Source organism: Carassius carassius, chromosome 35 (genome assembly GCF_963082965.1).
Source record: "Carassius carassius chromosome 35, fCarCar2.1, whole genome shotgun sequence".
In the NCBI taxonomy this organism is placed as follows: Eukaryota; Metazoa; Chordata; class Actinopteri; order Cypriniformes; family Cyprinidae; genus Carassius; species Carassius carassius.
In genome coordinates, this window is record NC_081789.1 from 19433746 (window position 1) to 19455785 (window position 22040).

At 35.6% G+C, this 22040-nt stretch overlaps 1 protein-coding gene across 1 annotated transcript; it reads left to right on the plus strand.

Annotated features, from left to right (window-relative positions):
* The first annotated feature begins 659 nt into the window (after window positions 1–659).
* LOC132116160 (protein CIP2A homolog) lies at window positions 660–15178 on the plus strand. Its single transcript, XM_059524794.1, has 22 exons — window positions 660–752; window positions 988–1124; window positions 5745–5892; window positions 5987–6099; window positions 7086–7180; window positions 8040–8136; window positions 8238–8360; window positions 8486–8631; window positions 8723–8798; window positions 8979–9206; window positions 10069–10228; window positions 10415–10556; window positions 10770–10869; window positions 10958–11076; window positions 12541–12730; window positions 12889–12963; window positions 13050–13160; window positions 13572–13768; window positions 13855–13968; window positions 14438–14520; window positions 14642–14760; window positions 14854–15178. The coding sequence occupies exons 2-22, from the start codon at window positions 1023–1025 to the stop codon at window positions 15004–15006; spliced, it is 2691 nt and encodes an 896-aa protein (XP_059380777.1). The 5' UTR covers window positions 660–752; window positions 988–1022; the 3' UTR covers window positions 15007–15178.
* Window positions 15179–22040: the final 6862 nt, after the last annotated feature.

Genomic DNA, 22040 nt, shown 5'->3' on the forward strand with positions numbered 1-22040 from the left:
ACGAGGTGGAGCACATTGCTTAACAGTATTGTATGGAAGGGAAACATCAAATAAAATTGGTGCATGGTCAGAAAAAACAGCCTTTTGTATCTCAATATTTAAAATAGGCAAACTGCATGACAAGACAAGATCTAATGTGTGGCCATGAATCTGTGTAGGACCACTTACAAACTGTATAAGGTTAAATGAATCAATAAGTTCTAAAAAATCTTTAGCCAACAGATTTGTGGGACAACACACATGAATATTCATATCTCCTAAAATTAAGATCCTAAAATTAAGATTAAGAATGTTAAGTCCACATATATGCTTAAATTGAATTTTGAAACAATAAAGGTTTTAACTGGATAGTATTGATAAGAGCCGTTGGCTCTGGTATTGATGAATAAGCTCAAAAGAAATCTCTTTCATTGAAAACAGTACACATACCCCAACTATGACGTACATACAGGACGTCGTCGAATACCGGCTCTCAACCATTCTTCACAGAAAGGGGGTTTAAGCTTTTCTTAAGAACATAAAAAGAGAGATTAACATAAAACAAGCAACAAAAAAAAGAATCCACTGATTCAATAAATAAGAGTTGTGGTGAATCGTAAAATATTTTTGCACTATGCTTTAAACCTAAATATCTTGATATATTCGTAAATGTTTCCATCTTCCCCCTCCCCTTCTGGATAATGAACCCTTCCGGCGATTCGAAGTGTTAGCGGGAGGAAGTTGCTGTTGTAGCGGACAGTGGGGAACTTAATGTAAGCTTTTGAATAAATCCTACGTAGAATAACATACTAGTAAATATCATTATTAAAACAGAAGTCACTTCCATGCTCGATGAAAACACTGTATGGGAGAGAATACGATATATATGTTATTTAATCTCAGTAACAGCGTCTATTATCAACTAGCATAGCCTACAGTAACGTATGTTTACAAAACCTGCCGCGAAACTGTTTAGATATGTTTCCTCATATCAGTTAATATTTTTAGTTTCAGCCCGCCGTTGACCGTCTTTGGGTGTGAAGATGGATGTATCGACCTGTCTGAAGTCTCTTCTGTTGGCCATTCGACAGTACAGAAATAACAGAAACGCTTTAAATGCATCCCAGCTGCAGAAACATATTGAAGTGAGTGAAACCATTTAAAGGGATAGTTCACCAAAAAATCATATTTATGTCATTAATAACTAACCCTCATGTCGTCCCAAACCAGTAAGACCTCCATTTATCTTCAGAACACAGTTTAAGATATTTTAGATTTAGTCCGAGAGCTCTCAGTCCCTCCATTGAAGCTGTGTGTACGGTATACTGTCCATGTCCAGAAAGGTAAGAAAAACATCATCAAAGTAGTCCATGTGACATCAGAGGGTCAGTTAGAATATTTTGAAGCATCAAAAATACATTTTGGTCCAAAAATAGCAAAAACTACGACTTTATTCAGCATTGTCTTCTCTTCCGTGTCTGTTGTGAGAGAGAGTTCAAATCAAAGCAGTTTGTCATATCCGGTTCGCGAACGAATCATTCGATGTAACCGGATCTTTTTGAACCAGTTCACCAAATCGAACTAAATCGGTTTAAACGGTTTGCGTCTCCAATACGCATTAATCCACAAATGACTTGAGATATTAACTTTTTAAATTTGGCTGACACTTCCTCTGAGTTCAAACAAACCAATATCCCGGAGTAATTCATGTACTCAAACAGTACACTGACTGAACTGATGTGAAGAGAGAACTGATTACATCGAATGATTTGTTCGTGAACCGGATGTGATGCACGCCTACAGGAGTGATTGACAGTTCGCGGCACAATTATTTGTTATTTTCGTTTAAGCTTATTAGCCTTAGCGTTACAGAAAGGTCTGATTTACGCACTGTTACAACAGGCATTGTTTCTTTTTCTTTTCTTTTTACAATGACATTTGAGTTCATGATTTTAATGTTGTTGTTTTTTGTGGCAGACTAAAGAGTAATGACAGACGAATGATCTTTGAATAAAAATGTTTAGTTAAGGTTTGAAATTCATTATCTTTTATTATAGGCTATGAAATCTAATATCATAAGCCCCCCATCCAAGAAAACTGAACCCACTGAATGTAATTTTACATGTTTTTCTAAACATGCGGCTCTGTTGTGCTAAACGCGAGTGCAACGGTGATAGATGATGTCCCTCTAGAAAATGCATGAAATATGCGTTCTGTGTGAATGGCTTGGTTTCAGTTTTGACCTAAACAAGATCTTCTCCACATTCTTTTTTTCCGCAATATTTTGAATGAACATCGCAGCAGCGCTGCATCTAGTTGCTTTAACAGTATTGGTTAAAAAACATAATTCAATGACACTTATATTGTCATCGCATCTCATGCGCCACTGATAAAGGCCAAAGTATAATTTGACCGTCCACATCTGCGCACCGTCCGCATGAAGTAATTTTCGTCATCAAGAGGGCTATCGGACAGCCGCGCATCCGTCCACGCGGTCTCAAAGAGTGCCTGCACGCGGACGGGGTTTGCGGCTGTCAACAGCGCATGCACGAGGTGAATGATGAGACAGAAGTGGTTCTGCTCGCCGAGCTCGTCCGCCTTCTGAAAGATGTGCAGTTGAGGCTGTGTGTGAGACGAACAAAACGCGAAATGTGAAGTATACCCGGGGCGGGCCTTAAAGCCGCCTCCTTAACGTACACCTAGGATTCGGTGGAAAATTTGAATGTGGATTTTTTTTTAATTCGACAAATATTCAAAGTGCGAACATGGTAGCTCGACATAATAATACACATCCGATCTAATCGCTTGCATGTCCAACCCATAAAACAAATACAACTGACAAAGTTTAGTGAAGACTCAAAGCTCACCGCTCGCGCACCATCAGTATGTGTTGAGCAGGCGTTCACCTCAGTGTTTTCCATTTATGCCACTGACTGGACGGGGCAGAGTCGCGGTAGTAAGCTTTTAAGGGGGAAGTATTAACAGGATTAAAAAACCGAAATAACCGGCATGGGAAAATTACCTTGGTTAGAGGTTATTAATTTCGGTTTCGATTAATCGTCCAGCCCTAACTGGATGTGACAAACTGCTTTGTTTTGAACTCTCTCACAACAGACACTCTCTCACAAAAGACAATGCTGAATAAAGTCGTAGTTTTTGCTATTTTTGGACCAAAATGTATTTTCGATGTTTCAAAATATTCTAACTGACCCTCTGATGACACATGGACTACTTTGATGATGTTTTTCTTACCTTTCTGGACATGGACAGTATACCGTACACACAGTTTCAATGGAGGGACTGAGAGCTCTCGGACTAAACCTAAAATATCTTAAACTGTGTCCCAAAGATAAACGGAGGTCTTAGCAGTTTGGAACGACATGAGGGTGAGTTATTAGTAACATAATTATGATTTTTGGGTGAACTATCCCTTTAACGTAATCTGTGGGTTTATTGAAAACAATCAGTTTTGTTTGTGTGGTCTATCCATCCTTTAGTCACAAGTTATTCCAAAGTCCAAAAAATATTCTAAGTAAGTCCAAATTTAATTCTTATGAGAAACACGCACAAAAAAGATGGTAGAGAATGACAAATCCCCTTAATTTCTTTGTTTACATACAATGAAAGTGAATGGTGACTGAGGCTGTCATTTATCTCCTTTAAAGTTTAGAAAAAAGGCTATTTCTTATATATTCAGTATAATTTTTCTAGTTATATTCTAAACTATTCATTTGCCTGTATATGTACATATGTGTGTGTGTGTGTGTGTATATATATGTGTATATATATATGTGTATATGTATATATATATGTATATGTGTGTATATGTATATATATATATATATGTATATATATGTATATGTGTGTGTGTGTGTATATATATATATATATATATATATATATACATACATACATACATACATACAGGTCCTTCTAAAAAAAATTTGCATATTGTGATAAAGTTCATTATTTTCCATAATGTAATGATAAAAATTAAACTTCCATATATTTTAGATTCATTGCACACCAACTGAAATATTTCAGGTCCTTTATTGTTTTAATACTGATGATTTTGGCATACAGCTCATGAAAACCCAAAATGCCTGTCTCAAAAAATTAGCATATTTCATCCGACCAATAAAAGAAAAGTGTTTTTAATACAAAAAAAGTCAACCTTCAAATAATTATGTTCAGTTATGCACTCAATACTTGGTCGGGAATCCTTTTGCAGAAATGACTGCTTCAATGCGGCGTGGCATGGAGGCAATCAGCCTGTGGCACTGCTGAGGTGTTATGGAGGCCCAGGATGCTTCGATAGCGGCCTTAAGCTCATCCAGAGTGTTGGGTCTTGCGTCTCTCAACTTTCTCTTCACAATATCCCACAGATTCTCTATGGGGTTCAGGTCAGGAGAGTTGGCAGGCCAATTGAGCACAGTAATACCATGGTCAGTAAACCATTTACCAGTGGTTTTGGCACTGTGAGCAGGTGCCAGGTCGTGCTGAAAAACGAAATCTTCATCTCCATAAAGCTTTTCAGCAGATGGAACCATGAAGTGCTCCAAAATCTCCTGATAGCTAGCTGCATTGACCCTGCCCTTGATAAAACACAGTGGACCAACACCAGCAGCTGACATGGCACCCCAGACCATCACTGACTGTGGGTACTTGACACTGGACTTCAGGCATTTTGGCATTTCCTTCTCCCCAGTCTTCCTCCATACTCTGGCACCTTGATTTCCGAATGACATGCAAAATTTGTCCAAAAGTCCAGTGCTGCTTCTCTGTAGCCCAGGTCAGGCGCTTCTGCCGCTATTTCTGGTTCAAAAGTGGCTTGACCTGGGGAATGCGGCACCTGTAGCCCATTTCCTGCACACGCCTGTGCACGGTGGCTCTGGATGTTTCTACTCCAGACTCAGTCCACTGCTTCCATAGGTCCCCCAAGGTCTGGAATCGGACCTTCTCGACAATCTTCCTCAGGGTCCGGTCACCTCTTCTCGTTGTGCAGCGTTTTTTGCCACACTTTTTTCTTCCCACAGACTTCCCACTGAGGTGCCTTGATACAGCACTCTGGGAACAGCCTGTTCGTTCAGAAATTTCTTTCTGTGTCTTACCCTCTCGCTTGAGGGTGTCAATGATGGCCTTCTGGACAGCAGTCAGGTCGGCAGTCTTACCCATGATTGCGGTTTTGAGAAATGAACCAGGCTGGGAGTTTTTAAAAGCCTCAGGAATCTTTTGCAGGTGTTAAGAGTTAATTAGTTGATTCAGATGATTAGGTTAATAGCTTGTTTAGAGAACCTTTTCATGATATGCTAATTTTTTGAGACAGGCATTTTGGGTTTTCATGAGCTGTATGCCAAAATCATCAGTATTAAAACAATAAAAGACCTGAAATATTTCAGTTGGTGTGCAATGAATCTAAAATATATGAAAGTTTAATTTTTATCATTACATTATGGAAAATAATGAACTTTATCACAATATGCAAATTTTTTTAGAAGGACCTGTACATACACACACATATATATATATATATATGTATATATATGTATATATATATATGTGTATATATATATATATATATGCTTTTCTGTAAATTGCTCATTGTGAATGATAGTCTCTTTTCGGTAATAACAGATATCTGGAAAATACAGAAACTGATTCATCAAACCCATTGTGGTCAAAAGTGACAAAAAATGTGTAATACACGTTATTTCCTTCTTAATATAAAATACCCAACATTTCAATTGCTATTTTTAATTTCACAGGATGTTTCAGGGCTGAAATGTGCTGGAGTGCTGTTTTCAGGTCAGGTGCTGCCCAGCGAGTGTCTGAGTGGACTCATGGAAGTAGCTGGAGATCCCAACACCAGTCACGCACTGACGGGATCCATTATATCCCTGCTGGCACAGTTCGGTACTAAAACTTTTAATGTAGTTCCACAGTCAGTTCATAGTTATGTCACCCATTATTTATACCCATGCATGTACATTTCTTAATGACCCAGCAGCTTCTGATGGTGAAGCTAAAGAGGCTCTTCACAGCAGCTACAACTTCACTGGCACCCTGGCATCCATAATCCACTGCAACAGAAGCACACCAGAAGAGCCTCTTGTGCTGCAGGTGAGAGGACTGCAGTTTTTAAGACGAAGTCTGCACTTCACAAAACATGCAGTTTTTTTTAAAGTGCATATTTTTATAACTGAGCAATGTTTATATGTTTGATGTGACATACACTGCCATTCAATGTTTAAAGTAACTTGATTTTTGTTTTAATATATTTTTGAATGTATTTTTTTCCTGTCATGGCAAAGCTGAATTTTCAGCATCATTATTCCAGTCTTCACTCGCACATCACATGACCCTTCAGAAATCATTCTTATATTTTGATATGGTGCTTAAGAAGTTTATCTTTTATTGTTTTTGAAAACAAAAGTGCTGCTTATTATCTTTGCAGAAACGTGAATAGAAAGTAAGAACAGCTTTTATTTAAAATAAAAATCTTAAGTAACAATGTAAATTCCATAACTGTCCCTTTTTGTCCTTGCTGAATAAAATTAGTAATTTCTTATAAAATGTATATAAAACTTTTTTCTGACCCCAAACTTTTGAATGGTAGTATATGAATCACTTTATTAAGTCTGCATGAAATCAAAATACACTCTATTTACTTTGTTAGCGCATGTTGCTAGTCTTGAGGCAGACAACTAATTTGTGCAAGTTAATCCACTGAAAAATACATTTTGCATCTTCTTTGGAATGGCATTCCTTCTCTGATGACATCAGTTTGACAGCTTTTATCCTTAACCACAACACTCCAATTGTCAGTTTACTGTGAACGAGCAATGGCAGGGAGATGTGTTAAAATAAAATTCTGCCCACTATTAAATATTTAATTTCAGTTGGAAATACATCACTATACTAATGTTACGTCGGTGGAAACTTCTGGTTCACACAGACTTTAAATGTCACTGCACAGATTGCACAGATGTTTTTCAAGGTGTTTTTATTTCTCTAAGTTTAGTTAAAGTAATCCAAAATCGATGGATTAAAAAAATGAAAATTACTTTATGTGGTCATATGAATAATATCTCTAATGCTCTCCACAGTGCCTTAATGTGCTGCAGCGACTGACCTACAGCGTGAGGACTCAGCATTGTGCCTCTCACATCCATGAACTCATCAGCTTCCTAATGCAACATGTGTAAGACCCATGACATTCACTTTTCTGCTTTGTGCATAGATGTTTGTTTGATGTACAGTACTGATCAAAAGTTTCAGAAAAATACATCGATACTTTTACTCAGCAAGAGTGCTTGAAATTGTTCAAAAATAAGAATAAAATCATATGTCTGTTTTAAATGAATGTGGTTCTTTTAAAATGAGTGTATCATGGTTTCCACAAAAGTATTAAGCGGAACAACTGCTTAATATTTATTAAGCACTAAGTCAGCATATAAGAATGATTTCTGAAGGATCATGTGACACTGAAGACTGAAGTAATGATGCTGAAAATTCAGCTTTGCCATCACAGGCATACATTACATATTAAGAAAAGTCATTTTAAATTGTACTAATTTTGTGAACAATATTACTGTTTTCAATGTATTTTTGATCAAATAAATGCAGCCACTGTGAGCATAAAACTTTCACTTTCAAAAAACATTTTAATTGCATCATGGAAAGTGTCCAGAGTTGTTTTTTTTCATGCCACAGTGTATTAAATACTAAAACTGTTCATGTCTTTGATATTAAGAATCATCATTCAGAGTCATAAATACAATCATGACATTCACAAGTGGTCACAAGTTTTGCCTGTGAAAAGGAAGCTGACATGCTAGAGGTTGTGGAAAACCACAAAACTGAACTGAAACGTTTTTTTTATAGCAGCACCCTTTTTAAGCTCCAATATGCATTAAACTATTGCACAGCACTGGTTATGCAAGCAAAGCTTCACAGAATTGTGAATTTGATGCGAATATACTAATAAGAACATAGTTTTTATTTATTTATCATTTAAAACTATGCATGAAATATAAGGCTTTTTATGATTGCCTTTAAAGCCAGTCAAGAAATGATGACATTGTAAAGGCCTGCTTGGGACTAATGGCCAACCTCTGTCGACATGACATCTCTGTGCAGTCACACATCAAATCTCAGGTCAGAACCAGCATCATGATGATCTCTCAGTATGAACTCTTAGAAGTTTTGTTGGTGAACTAACCTGCTGATGACTATTTTATCTACCCCTTTTTTTTCAGAGTAATGTGAAGTCTTTCTACAGAGCCTTGATAAATTTCCTGTGTCACAACTGTTTGACTGTGGTCGTGTTTGCGCTGTCCATATTATCAAGTTTGACTCTAAATGAAGAAGTTGGGCAGAAGGTGATTTTGAGATGTAGCGTTGATGTTGGTTAGCCTGCATATCTTTTTCATCATTTCGTCTTGTGGCTGGAAACTTGTGGTCCTGTACTTATTTTACACTTGAGGTTGTTTTTTTTCTTTTGCAGCTATTTAATGCAAAGAACATTCATCAGACCTTTCAGCTAATTTTTAACATCACTGTCAATGGAGATGGTACATTAACCAGGAATTATGCTGTGGACTTGTTAGTGGATCTCCTGAAAAACCCCAAAATCGCTGATTACCTGACCAAGTATGTGTTTATTGGTGTTTGAAGGCACTGTTTTAAATGTAACTTTACCTTCTAGTTGTCTGAACACCTTTTTGTTTTTTTCACACGCTAGGTATAAACACCTCTCAGTTTGTCTGTCTGAGGTTCTTGGGCTCTTACACAACAAAGATCCTGATACTGCATCAAAGGTCAACTATGTCATTTTTTTTTTCCATTGAGTTTTTCATATAATTTTTGTTTGTCAAGTAATAAATTTTTTTAGGCAAGATATGTGGAATTTCAAACCTTTAAACATTAGCTTGTAGACAAAAGGTCTTGAATTTCTTGTCCAAGCTGGTGCAGATAGTCATAAGCTCTTGTCTGTGCAGGTTATGGAGCTGCTGGTTTCTCTGTGCTCAGTCCCTGTCCTGCGTAAGCTCGTCTGTGAGACAGTGCTCCGACCTCCAGCCCCTCGACTGCAGCCTGCTACTAGAAAAGGTGTTCAAGCTCGAGGGTCTGAACCGAGTTTAGCACTCATCCATTGGGTTACATCACCTCTGGATGGTCCAGAGCAGTGCTACATGCAGGCTCTGTCCCTGCTGGCTGAGCTTTTTGAAGTATGCCAGTGTTTCAATTCAGTTAATTCAAATAATCCTTTTCAGAAATCATGTTGTTCTAAAACAATTTTACAAAAAATAGTGCCTAATAAACACTCCACTGAATAACCTAAATGTAAGAGTGGCAGGAAAAATTCCTAAGATATTTTGTGCACAAAATAGACATGTACCAACATTACAAGTGTTACTTTGTAACCAATTTTGTAGCCAATACATAATATATGATGTTAGAAAAAAGAAATACAGATATAATAATAATGGATTAATGTTAGATGTAATAAGATGTTTTGTGCACAAAATAGGGATGCACCAACGTTACAAATCTGGACGTATTTTGTAGCCAATTTTATAGAAATTAAACAGTAACAACACTAAAATTAATTCTAAAGGCATAACAACATTATAATACACAGTATGAAACTTGTTATACATTTTGGGATTTCTTAAAGATTACATTTAACAGTATTATTATTTTTTATTATTATTTAATTTGTAATTACATTTTATGGGTGTTTTTAAAGATTAACAAAATGAGAATTGTATGTCTTTAAATGTAATTGTTTTCTCAGGTCCATTAAATAATATTATCAGATACAGCTTTTCATTTTAATAATATATTAAATATTAAAATGTATTATATATATTGAATAAAGTATTTTAATTAGTTGTTAAGAATTGGTGCCTTATTGTAGATTTGTTTTTGCCATTGTTACAATTTTTCTATTAAATTATTTTAAATTTCTATTATATTTTTTTTCTGTAATGAATTAGGAATCCATGCCAGAGGCAAATATTTTGTTCTTTGTAATGTTAGTGACATTCTGCCCTAATAATCTGTAAGTCTGTGCTTGTGTTCACCCAGGAGGCAATCGATTCGTCTCTGTGCAGCTCAGCTCAGTCGTTTGTAGAGATCCTTCTGCAGGAGGTGTTGGTTTTGCTGCAGTCTCCAGACTCTACTGAAGGAGAGCAGCTGCTAAAGAAACACTGTCTACGTGCAGGCCGCGTCGTAGACTTTCTGCTAGATATCCTTATTAGGCACAAATAATCACACTTCAACCAACCTCAATGGACAAGCTGTCTGTTTGATGGGCTAGTGTTAGTAGCCAATCGATATGAGCAAATATCAGATAATTAGTTAGCCTGGCTTATGAATTGAGTGTGATTGTCTGATTCTACTGTAATAGTATAGATATCCTTGACTCTTTTACTCCTTTGCGGCGACGATGCTCTGAGGATGCTGGTGTCCCAGCGGCTCAGTCCTGAAGTGTGTGTCTCACAGGTGGAGCTTCTGCTGTCCTACAGTCAGGACCTCTCTGGGTCCACCTGTACTACCTCCAACTACCAGCTCAGGTAATGAAACGTTTTGGAAGTAATATTGTTTGTGAGAAAGTGACACTTACAGTACCATTCAATCAAACCACAGTTTAACTGTAATATTGTGAAGTTACAATTTAAAATAACTTTTCGATTTCAAAAAATGTAATTTATTTAATTTGATGGCACAGCTTTCACACAATCCTTGAAAAATTGTCCTTCAAAAAAAGTCTCCTTGTGCATCTCTAGTCAGGTGTGCTCTAAAGTGGTACTGAAGACTCTGGAACTGATGAGCCACTTTAAACAGCAGATGCCAGACATGGAGGCGTCCTTCTACAGGATCTTACAGGTACCAGATGTACGCTGCATTTCCTTGCTGCCCTTTCTGTATCTCTGTATCAGTTATTTATAACCTCTTTTTTTTCCATTGCGTGCAGGACCAGCGCATAGTGACACCTATATCATTAGCTATGACCTCTAGCTGCAGAGAGCATGTGCAGGTCGCCCTACGCATACTTTTGGAAGCGGCCCCACTCCCCGACTTCCCCTCTGTCATGTGAGTCAACAGAACACACAGCCACTGTGTGAACATTTACTCTGAGGTCTCAAAACTTTCAGTATGACTGTTCAGGCGGTTGAATGTGAAGTTCAAAATAATGTGACTATCAGCTTAATCAGCTTATGAGTGAAGTTATAGTAAATAAGATATAAATTTGAAATTGTTTTCATTTTAATTTAGGGTGCTCGCTAAGGCATTACTGTTGCTCATACTTAAACTGGAAATCCGAAGTATTCATATTTTATGCATAAGCAGGGCTGGATTGGTAATTGGGCGTACCGGCGCATTTTCCCAAAGGGCCGACGCAATGGCCCTCTGGTGGCTGTAGTCGGTAATGTTTTCTCTTGGTTTATTTCTCTCTGTTCATGTCAAATTAGTTTTGATAAATAAGTCGGATAAGTTTGATAAATTATAGTCCGGAAAATGCGGTGTATATATATATATATATATATACACATATATATATATACACATATATATATATACACATAAAGACATTTATAATGTAAACAAAAAAATTCTGTTTCAGATAAATGCTGTTCTTCCGAACTTTCTTTTTTATCAAAGAAACCTGAAAAAATTCTGCTCCGCTGTTTTCAACATAATAATAATAAATGTTTTTTGAGCAGCAAATCAGAATATTAGAATGACTTCTGAAGGATCATGTGACTGGAGCAATGATGCTAAAAATTCAGCTTTGAAGTCTCAGAAATAAATTATATATATATATATATATATATATATATATATAATAGGTGTGTGTGTGTGTGTGTGTGTGTGTGTGTGTGTGTGTGTGTGTGTGTGTGTTTGCGTATTGAAGTGGTGGTGGGCCGCCTGGACCAAGAAATTTTTTTTTTGTCCCAGTCCACCCCTGTGCGTAAGCATTTTAAATAAAAAATAAAAATTCCAATAATGTTTCATGCTATAAACAGATTATTTGAAAAGTTTTGATAGTGTTTCACCAAAGCTGCATTTATTTGATCAAAAACACAGTAAAACAATAATATTTTGAAATACTATTATATAGTAAATAATCTTGATGTACGTATAACTGGGTTTTTTATTTTTATTTCAGTGTTTTAAAATGTAATATATTTCTGTTATGGAAAAGCTGGATTTTCAGCATCATTACTCCAGTCTTCAGTGTCACATGATCCTTCAGAAATCATTCTTATATTCTGATTTGCTGCTCAAGAATAAATTCTTAGTATTATTAATGTTGAAAAAAGTTGTGCTGCTTAATGTTTTTGTAGAGGCTTTGATGTGTTTATAAATAGAAAGTTAAAAAAGAATAGCATTCATTTGAAATAGAAACCTTTTGTAGCATTATAAATGTTTTTAGTTTTGATCAATTTAATGCACCCTTGCTAAACCCCAATATTTGTTCTTATATTTATTTAGAAACAAATATTAGCATTAAATCCTGGAAAGTAAATGTTTCTCTGTCACATTTGTTTTAAGTCTGGGGGACAGTATTGCTGCCAATAATGCATACTGTCAGAAGGAGAGCGAGTTGTCAATCCGGAGCAGTCCTGCTAGCGAAGATGTGTCTTTTGTGGGGAAGAGTTTTCCCATGATGCATGCTGAACCTTCAGGTTCTGCTTGCCAAAGTATCGACAGCCTCATCGAGAAGCTTCAGAACGGAGTGGAGGTATTGTGTTTGTATAATCCTGACTGATTAGTTCTTTGACCTCAGTGTCTGTAGACATTCCGTCATGGGTTTAGGTGCATGTAGTTCCAGACTGACAGTAGAAACGTGGCCACAAGTGGATGGCATGCTTGTTTATTTCTAATGTTGTAGCATCTCAGTTACAGGAAAAAGTCAAAGATGTACACATGTCAGAGATCATTGATGTGTATGAACAGAAGCTTTCAGCGCTTGCGGTGAGTGACCAAGTTATGGAGGAACTTCCTGTTTGTATATGTAACATGTGCAGACTTTGTATTTATATTTGCTTTTGTATATGTAGTGTAAAGAGAGCCGTCTGCAGGACCTTTTGGAGGCCAAAGCACTCGCGCTGTCACAGGCAGATCGACTGATTGCTCAATACCGCTGTCAGAGAGCTCAGGCGGAAGCTGAGGTTACACACAATTTATTTATTTTTTTTCCTATATGCACATGTGTTTTTTGAGTTGCTATATATATATCTTATATCTATCTTATGCTCACCAAACCTGCATTTCTGATATTAAAAAAAATACAGTACAATGGTAATATTTTTAAAACTATATTTTCATTTAAAGGAGTTTTAATATTCTTAATGTAATTTATTCCTGTGAATTGTTTTTTGTTTCACATGATCCTTCAGAAATCGTTCTGCTGATTCGCTGGTCAAGAAACATTTCTTAGTATTATCAATGTTGAAAACTGTTTTTGGTCCTTGGTATTTTCACTATGAAAGACTTAAATGTTAATGTGCATATGAGCACATTTTTTATTTGTAAAACTGTTTAATCTTTTTATTGCTGCTCTCAATCTTTCTCCTTTCTAGGCACGTAAATTGGCATCTCTACTTAAAGACACAGAGCGGAAGAAAGAGGGTCTGCAGACGGAGTTAAATGATCACCTGTTGGAGGTCGAGAGACTGAAATCTGACAGCCAGCAGCTCCTGGAGCACAACGGCCGTCTGCAGGAAGTGGCTGACCAGCATCAGGAGCTGAAGGGCACCTACAACCAGCTGCTCAGTAGGTCAGTGTTCCTCTCTCACACACACTCACGAATGGATACGTCAGATGTTTCATTACAGATAAGCAACCTCTTATTTATTTTTTTAGGTATAACAAAAGTGAAGGGATGCTGAAGGAACTGCAGGCCGCCCATATCTCACTTACCCAGCAGGCCGAGGGGCTGAGAAAGACCAATGAGGGATTAAAACTCCAACAGGAGAGGTCAGTTTTTGAAACGGTGGATTGAATGTCAGGCATTTTAACATCTAATAGTAATAATAATATTTTATGCTTTATGCCATTCTTCATATCAATAATAATAATTATTGTTGTTATTATGATTAAGTTGTTATTCATGGGGATTATATTTACATCATTTTTGTCTGTATTATTAATATTATCATCCTTATTTACAATTATTATATTACTATTTATTGGAGATAGGTTAAGCTTCATGCTACAAAATTATTAATATTATCAACTGCAATTAAAATAAATGAAATTATAATAATAATAAGTTGAACTGTGCTACTTGTCAACTGTGAATGGATCATAATAATAGTAGTAGTAATAATAATAATACTAATAGTAATAAAAATAACAATAAATATATATTATTATTATTATTATTATTTTAAAAAAAAAGTATTGAATGACCTATGAAGGACTCCTTTGACGTTTGCCTTCTCAGGACTCTTGCAGAGATGGCAGAAAAAGAACAGCAGATAAAGTGCCTGAAGACAGACGTGCTGGAGAAAGAGAGAAACATAACAGGTGAGAAAAAGCAGTGGAATTAATTTGGCATGGGTGTTATGCTCTTTCTGCTGTTTCAGTCATACAAACTTATGCATTTGGTGTGAAGTGTACTATAGAGCCTCTTTCTGTTTTGTACCAGGTCTTGAGAATAATGTAAGGAGACAAGAAGAGCAGATCCACGAGATGGAGGAGAATATTTCCATCCTAAGGAAAGAGCTTAGTAAGACAGAGCAAGCCAGGAAGGACACCAGCATCAAGGTGCCATCAACATTCACTCAATTTTTATTCCTGTTATTTCAGCGGTGGGGTAGGCTTCATAATGATACAACATTTCTGTTGCTCATTTGGTAGGCTTCCTCTCTGGAGCTGCAGAAATCCCAGCTAGAGACCAAGCTGGAGAAGATGGAGGAAGAGCTGAGCAAACACACACAAATGATCGCCATGATACACAGTCTCAGCAGCGGCAAACTCAAGGGAGACGCCACCGCCAACCTCTCTCTGTGACTCGTACATATTCATGTACACCATCAAGCCAAGAAATACTTCACCTGCTTCATGAAATGAAAATAACTTATTTGATCTGTTTTGTCAACTTTTAATCCGTATACTTTGTATGTTTTCTTACATTCATGTTCTTATGTGTATAAGTGAATGAATAAATGTCTGTAGAACTTTTTTTGATGTCTGCTATCATTTTGGATTACATTCACTATCTGAAATTATTCAGATGTTGATGTAATGTGAAGACTATAAATGTTAATCTTTGGCCACCAGAGGGCACTTTACAAACACACTGTTTAAAGATTGTGACACACTATTTCAATTTTCCATTTTTCATTTTTTAATAAATAAGAGTAGTTATCCATTCATTAACTCCTTAAATGTATTTCCCTCATTGTTTTTATCCAGATGTCTATCACTAGACATGTTCCTTTGGTTCTGCAGATGTTTTACAGCTGCTTGCCACAGCATTAATTTGGATTACTGCTGAGACGTCTAAAGCATGTTCTGTGTTCTTTCAGTTTCATAATTGATAAGGATTATTACACTGCTTTATTAGGGCCATTCATGTGAAAGGTATGACTTCCTGGTAAAAATTATATCTTCATTTAGGCCTTTAAAAATCACTGAAGACAGTTTTCTGTTTATTTAATATGAGTACAGTGTTTCTTTCATTAAAAGTATTTTGTAGTTTTATGGGCTTGACTTGTAATCTTACCATTAGTTTCAGTGTATAAATGGCTCATCCTGTTTTAACTTTCTGTTCAACAGAACCAGATTTTTTGTTTAACATATTTTCATAGATGTTTTGACAAGCTTTCAATCAGCCAATCAGAAAAATGTGGCCCAAAAAAACAGGACCATAACTATGTAGATATGTCTGTGTAAAAAATAAAAATTCCACCTTACTTACCTCACCAACCTTACCTCACTTGACTGTTTGAATGTTCTCAAAGATTGTCAGAATCTAAACTCCGTTTTAGTGGCAGATACATCAGTAACCACAAACAACGTACTTTGAAATGATACTGAGAAGTTACATTTCTATAGTACTTTATTCAAAGCAGCTTTACATATAAGTGGAAATAGCAGAAGGTATTCTTAAAAACTCCACTATGGAGATTTTCTGTAAAACAGCTCTAAAAGATGTTAGATCAGCTGATAGGCAGTTCAACAGCAGGCAGCAATTGTAATGGTTAGCTTGAGTCAGGTTAGTGTTCAGTCAATTCAAAACCAGTATTGATGTTGCATTCATAGTTCTTTTCACGAAACCATTTTGGAGACATTAAAACATTCTAGACAGGCTGTTCACATAATTCTGATTTATTTGTAACAACTGGATGCTGAACCGTATAAAACATTGTCTTATCTTTTTGTTCTTGTTTTACAGTTTCGTGTTAAAGGTATGACTTCTTTTATGACTTGATTGTTGAGTATATCTGACTCAGAGTTTCTCAGTTTTGTTCTTGCGATATTTACCAAGCCCTGTTATGGAATGAGGCAGATCGTTTCCTATTACATTTGAATTTAAGAAATTATTTACATTCTTCATAGCTGAGTTAATCTTCATTAAAGTGAATCACAGTGCAATTCAGACTGGAAAAAGAAAAGCAGAAAAAAGCTGATAGCATTGATTAATTGATAGATATACAGCTTATATACAATCATAGTGTAGGTCTGAAGTGAATGGTTGCCATGGTTACAGATTAGCACCTTCTGAAACTAGCAACAAAACTTGTATTTTTGCATATTTTTTCTGGCTCAGTCTGTAGCAAGTTCATTCTTAAGAACAGATTTCCTGGTTTCGGTGTGGAATGAGCAAACTGGTTTTATGCACGTCATGGCCCTGTGACAGTGGAATGATGACTGGAATCTGATCTATCCACTACAGACAGGTAAAGTATGTGAACATTAGGAGTAGAAATCCTTCAACAGAAAAAAAGACTGACTAAAACATTGAAGCTTAAAGTTTGTGAGCTAGCAGTGAGTTTACAAGTGTACCATTGAGTCTGCAGTGACTGCTTCAATGAACTTTCACTGAGATTCACACACTCTTTTTCAGTGTCTCTGCGCTCATGGGTTTTTCCAGAGTGCTTTTGCCTTAAAGAGTTGTCTTCTTCATCCTCAGGCATACTGGTCTTCATTCATTAAGTCCTGAACAATAAATATGAATACTTGCTGAATTTTCTTGCCATTTTTCATCAACAAGGCTCCTCATGATTGCTATTTCAGCAACTTATTAGAAGAGGATTCTGGTGTGTCTTCTGTTTTTTTTACATTGGACGATTTCTGTGTGAAGATGGGAGCTGAGTTTCAGGTTATAATGTTGAGGTAAAAGACTTACAGTCTTGAGTTTAAAAGTTAAAAAAGGAAGACAGATTCATTTGAATTACATAAAAACTAGACTAATGTAATTTTCCCAGCACTTTCGCATGATGTTTTGGTTAATTTCAAATAAATTTCATTTATAAATTAAAATAAAATTATGATATAACAGTAGAATAACAAAATAAATTAACTTACCGGTTTTTTTTTTACATTTCTTTCTTCTAATTAAAACAAAAACAATGGCAGCAATAATAATAATAATAATAATGGCTGCTATAATGCCAATCATTTTGTGGTCAATTTTCCCACCTGTATGGAAAGTAATAAGCATTTTATTCTCTTTGAATGAAACATTTAGATCTGCTTTATATTTGTTTATTTTGTGTCTGTTAGATTGTTTTAGTAAACTGAATTTGAAGCATAGATAGTAGAAATGTTGAAATGTTACCTCTTGATGAGAGTTTGGTTTGTGTAATGTATCTGTACTGGGCTGTAGTGCTTTCACAGGTGTATGTTCCCAGTTGCTCTTGATTAAGATGAGAGAGTATAATGGTTCCTTTTTCTGGATCAAAGGTAACCTTGTCCCTCCACTGCTCAGAGATGTCTTTCACAGAGGTTTTGCTGTCATAACTCAGGATGGTGGTGGAAAAACCCAAGGTGAGAGTGTAGTTAAAGTCCTTAGCGACTGGACATTCGAAACTGAACTCATTCTCTGAGAGTTCTGAAGCAGCTAAATAAAAAATAAAATAAGAATAATAAAAATACAATATAGATTTAAAACATTTCAAGGATTCCTTAGAATTATATGCTGCTTACTTCAAAATTTAACTTTTATACTTTAAGATGTTTTTTCTCTTCCATTACACTTTGGACACTATAGTTTTTTACCCAATCAAATGCTTCAGAAGAAGAATGCCCCGCCCCTAACACCACTGTGGTGTAAACTAAAGTCTATTGGTTAAATAAAGGTACAAGAACTTCTATCAATGTACACTGACACTTCAATACAAACATCTGTGAACTTACCTTGCTGTTTCAGACCTGCTGTATAGTGTGTATCTTTAGTAGTTATGGAGCAGTTATATGTGTAGGTATCTGTGATGACATCCACTTTAAGTTGACTTGTCACTGTAAACAGGTGATCTTCTGTTCTGCTGACAGTAGTGTCCGGTGGCTCCATCACTGGAGGGTCTGAGTACCACACGACATTTGGTTCTGGATAAACTCCGCTGCTGGTGCAAACGACTGTATCATCTTTTAATTTGATATTCACTGATTTAACTGGAGCTAAAAAAATAAATAAAAATATACAACATACAACAATTATTTTCTATTATTAGCTGCTTGGCTTGTTTTATGTTTTTAAGACTTTGTTTTTTTATCCCTATGGATTCTAATGCTATTGAAAAGTAGGCGGTATACAATGATTGAAGATTGTGTATTCTAGCAGCATTATACGTGAAACAAACTCTATTAAGTCTCCTGGGCAATGAAAGGGATGATCGTAAGCAACAGAACATCTCTGATCAGTCAAGTTTTTTTTTTCTTTTTTCTTTTTTAGAGTTTCAGAATATTTGACTCTTACCTTCCACTGATAATACCACATACTTCTCATCATTTTTATTAGCATCAGCAGCGTAGCACTTGTATCTGCCTTCATCTTGGACCCTGATATTTCTTATCAAGAGGGATATATTTCCATTTTTAATTTCAGATTCCAGCAGCAGGGATGTTCTCCCCTTGTAGTCCTCGTGTTGATGATCCAGCTGGTCTTTATTGTAGTAGTATGAATGCACTACTTTTTTATTCAAATTCCAGTGGATGATATCAATGTTGGTGGATGAGCAAGGTAACATACATTCCTCAGAATAGATACAGGTGACATAAGTGTCTGTAAAACAGCAAATTACAGTGTGAAAAACAACACACACACTTACAGTGACATGTTAAGACTACAAGTGTATTCTGAATACATTCAGCCAGCATTCACCCTTCCCTGTACTCTTCTGTATGTAAAAACACATTTTCTAAATACCCTTGGATTAATAGAACATGTGATTCCAACAAGTCTGCAATCATTTACTTATGTACTGTATCAAAGGTCAAATCTGAGTAAAGCTATTCTGAAGTGTTTACCTTTAGTTAAATGTGGTTTAAATAGTCAAAACTGTTACTAACTCAGTTTTCTTAGGATCAGATTATTATTAATAAAATATTTTTTGTTATTGACCTAAAAATGTTGGTATTTAGTATTAAATCTGAGAACAGTAACAATTATATTGATCTCTGCAAGAAATACAAAAACTGTTCAACACTGACATTAATTTAATATAAACTTTAAAACAATTTTTACAATTTAAAGTATTTACAATTTAAACAACACTTTACATTTATATTATAATGTAATTATGAATAAAATCTTGATTGACATTTCTTTTGAAAAGAGAGATGTGCTCATGTGACTGTATGCGTGTAGTTTTTGAAGTTAAGTTACTGAGTTGAGAGTTTTTGAGGCACATATCAGACATTAAAAAAGATGTCAGTAGAGATTTTAGTTTCTTACCTCCTAAAGTCACAGGCAGAATCCACAGCAAGAAAAACAGCTTCATATTCACATCATTTAAAATTATTTAAATATAACATGTAGTCCATCGACCAACTACTCTCTGTTTTAAATACTTTCTATTATTAACCTGTTTGTTTGCATTGAAATACACTCTCTGTGGAGATTAACAGGCTACACAAGTCTTAAATCAAAACTAGTTTTACATAGAACCCTCCCACTTAAGGTTGCGAGCACAAAGTTCAGAATACCAGGGTAATATGTATATGTTGTAGTTTGTAAATGGCACAAATGCCAGTGGATTATGGAATCACATTACCCTAAATAAATAAATAAATAAATAGAGATTATCTTGTAAGATGACATCATACCTTGTGCACATATGTCACAAACATCACAAATGTAAAAAACTTGCTGCCTCTAAGCCTGACAGGAGTCATACTGAAACTGCATTATGCAATTATTTTTCCTTGACAGGTCTGCATAACCATAATTTACTTTTTATTGTTATTTGACTAAAAACCAAATATCTGAGATTTTAGCACACAAGAAACATTTTAACTGCCAATAATTTGAAATGAAATATTAAGATTGAGATGGGAAGAGGTAGATACACTAATAATACATATGACAATTGAATTCACATAAAAATAGTTTCATTTAATGAAACTTGATAGTTAATAATGAATACATTTAACAGAGATTTTTGAGTTTCTCAGAGTTTCTCATGCAGACAGACATACAAAACTCACAGCTTCATGTGTGAGTTCAACAGATAGTATAAACAATATTTGAGTGAACAAACAAATAAAATAGTTCACCACAACTGGTAAACATTAAGAGAAATTCGAGACTGGATTGGTATTTACACATATTTTTTATCATAATAAAATGTGATGTGACATGTAAGTATGGTAATACTCATAAATTATGTTCTGACCAAACCCCCCTCCACCACCAAGTGCACACACTGTGAACACACACCTGGAGCAGCCGTTTTTGCTGCGGTGTCTGGGGAGGAATTGGTTATGAGGTGCCTTGCTCAAAGAAATCTCAGAGATGATGCTGTGCATTCTTAATAATATAATAATACAAAAAATAAATATATCAATATTTCCTGCCTCTGCCTTTATCCTGAAATGGTTTCAAATAACTCTTGGTAGGGGTTTCAGGCAAGTGTTTATGATCATACTGACCGGAGGAGTGGACTACCATTTATCTCTGTGAGGTATCTGCTTGGTACAATTATGCTGATTGAGTTTGTTACCTGAGTGCTGTGTCTTCACTTGTAAGGTCTCCCTTTTAAAATGTATATAAACTAAAATTTTAAGAGTCCGCTGATCTTCCATTCTGACTTTACAGAAGTGATCGACATGCATTAACCTATTAGGTTACCGCTGCTTTGTTAGAGACATATCCTCTGGAAGGTTAACAACAGAAGTTCTGTTATAAAAGATTATCCTCTACTTGTCATTAGTTCAGATCATTCAATCATTGTTAGGAAAAAACACATGCAGGGCTTTCCTTAGACATGATGTATTCATTTCAGTTAAATCATTTTTTTATTGTATTATATATTTGAGATACACAATAAATTAAATAAGGACAGCCAACCACAAACACACAGTATATGTTGCCATGCCATTTTCATATTGTTACAGCAGAATACAAAGATATATATATATATATATATATATATATATATATATATATATATATATATAAAAATCAGGAAGAAAAAATGCAGTGGATTAAAAATCAATTCAATGGATATCCTTGTTATATCACGTCACATTAAAATAAAAAGCATTGTTATTCTCCTAAAGTCTGAAGACAGAACATGAAGGAATTTACAGATCACTTAATCAAGAATAAACCATACTCTGCCACTTTAGCAGGATCTGAGTGTGTATTTTATACTGGGTGTAATTGCTTTCAGGTGAGCAGGAGATTGGTGACAGCTGTGTGCAATCAGTGTAATGGATGATGGGAAATGTAGTCCAGGGTGTAGTGAAACAGTTAGTGTGGTGCACGAGTCCATATGATTAATGAGTGACCTCTGGTGGCGATCGGATGGAAGTCCATGGACAGGATTCATAACACTAATGTGACTGTTTGAGGCAGTCTGTTTTTGAAGTTGAGTTAA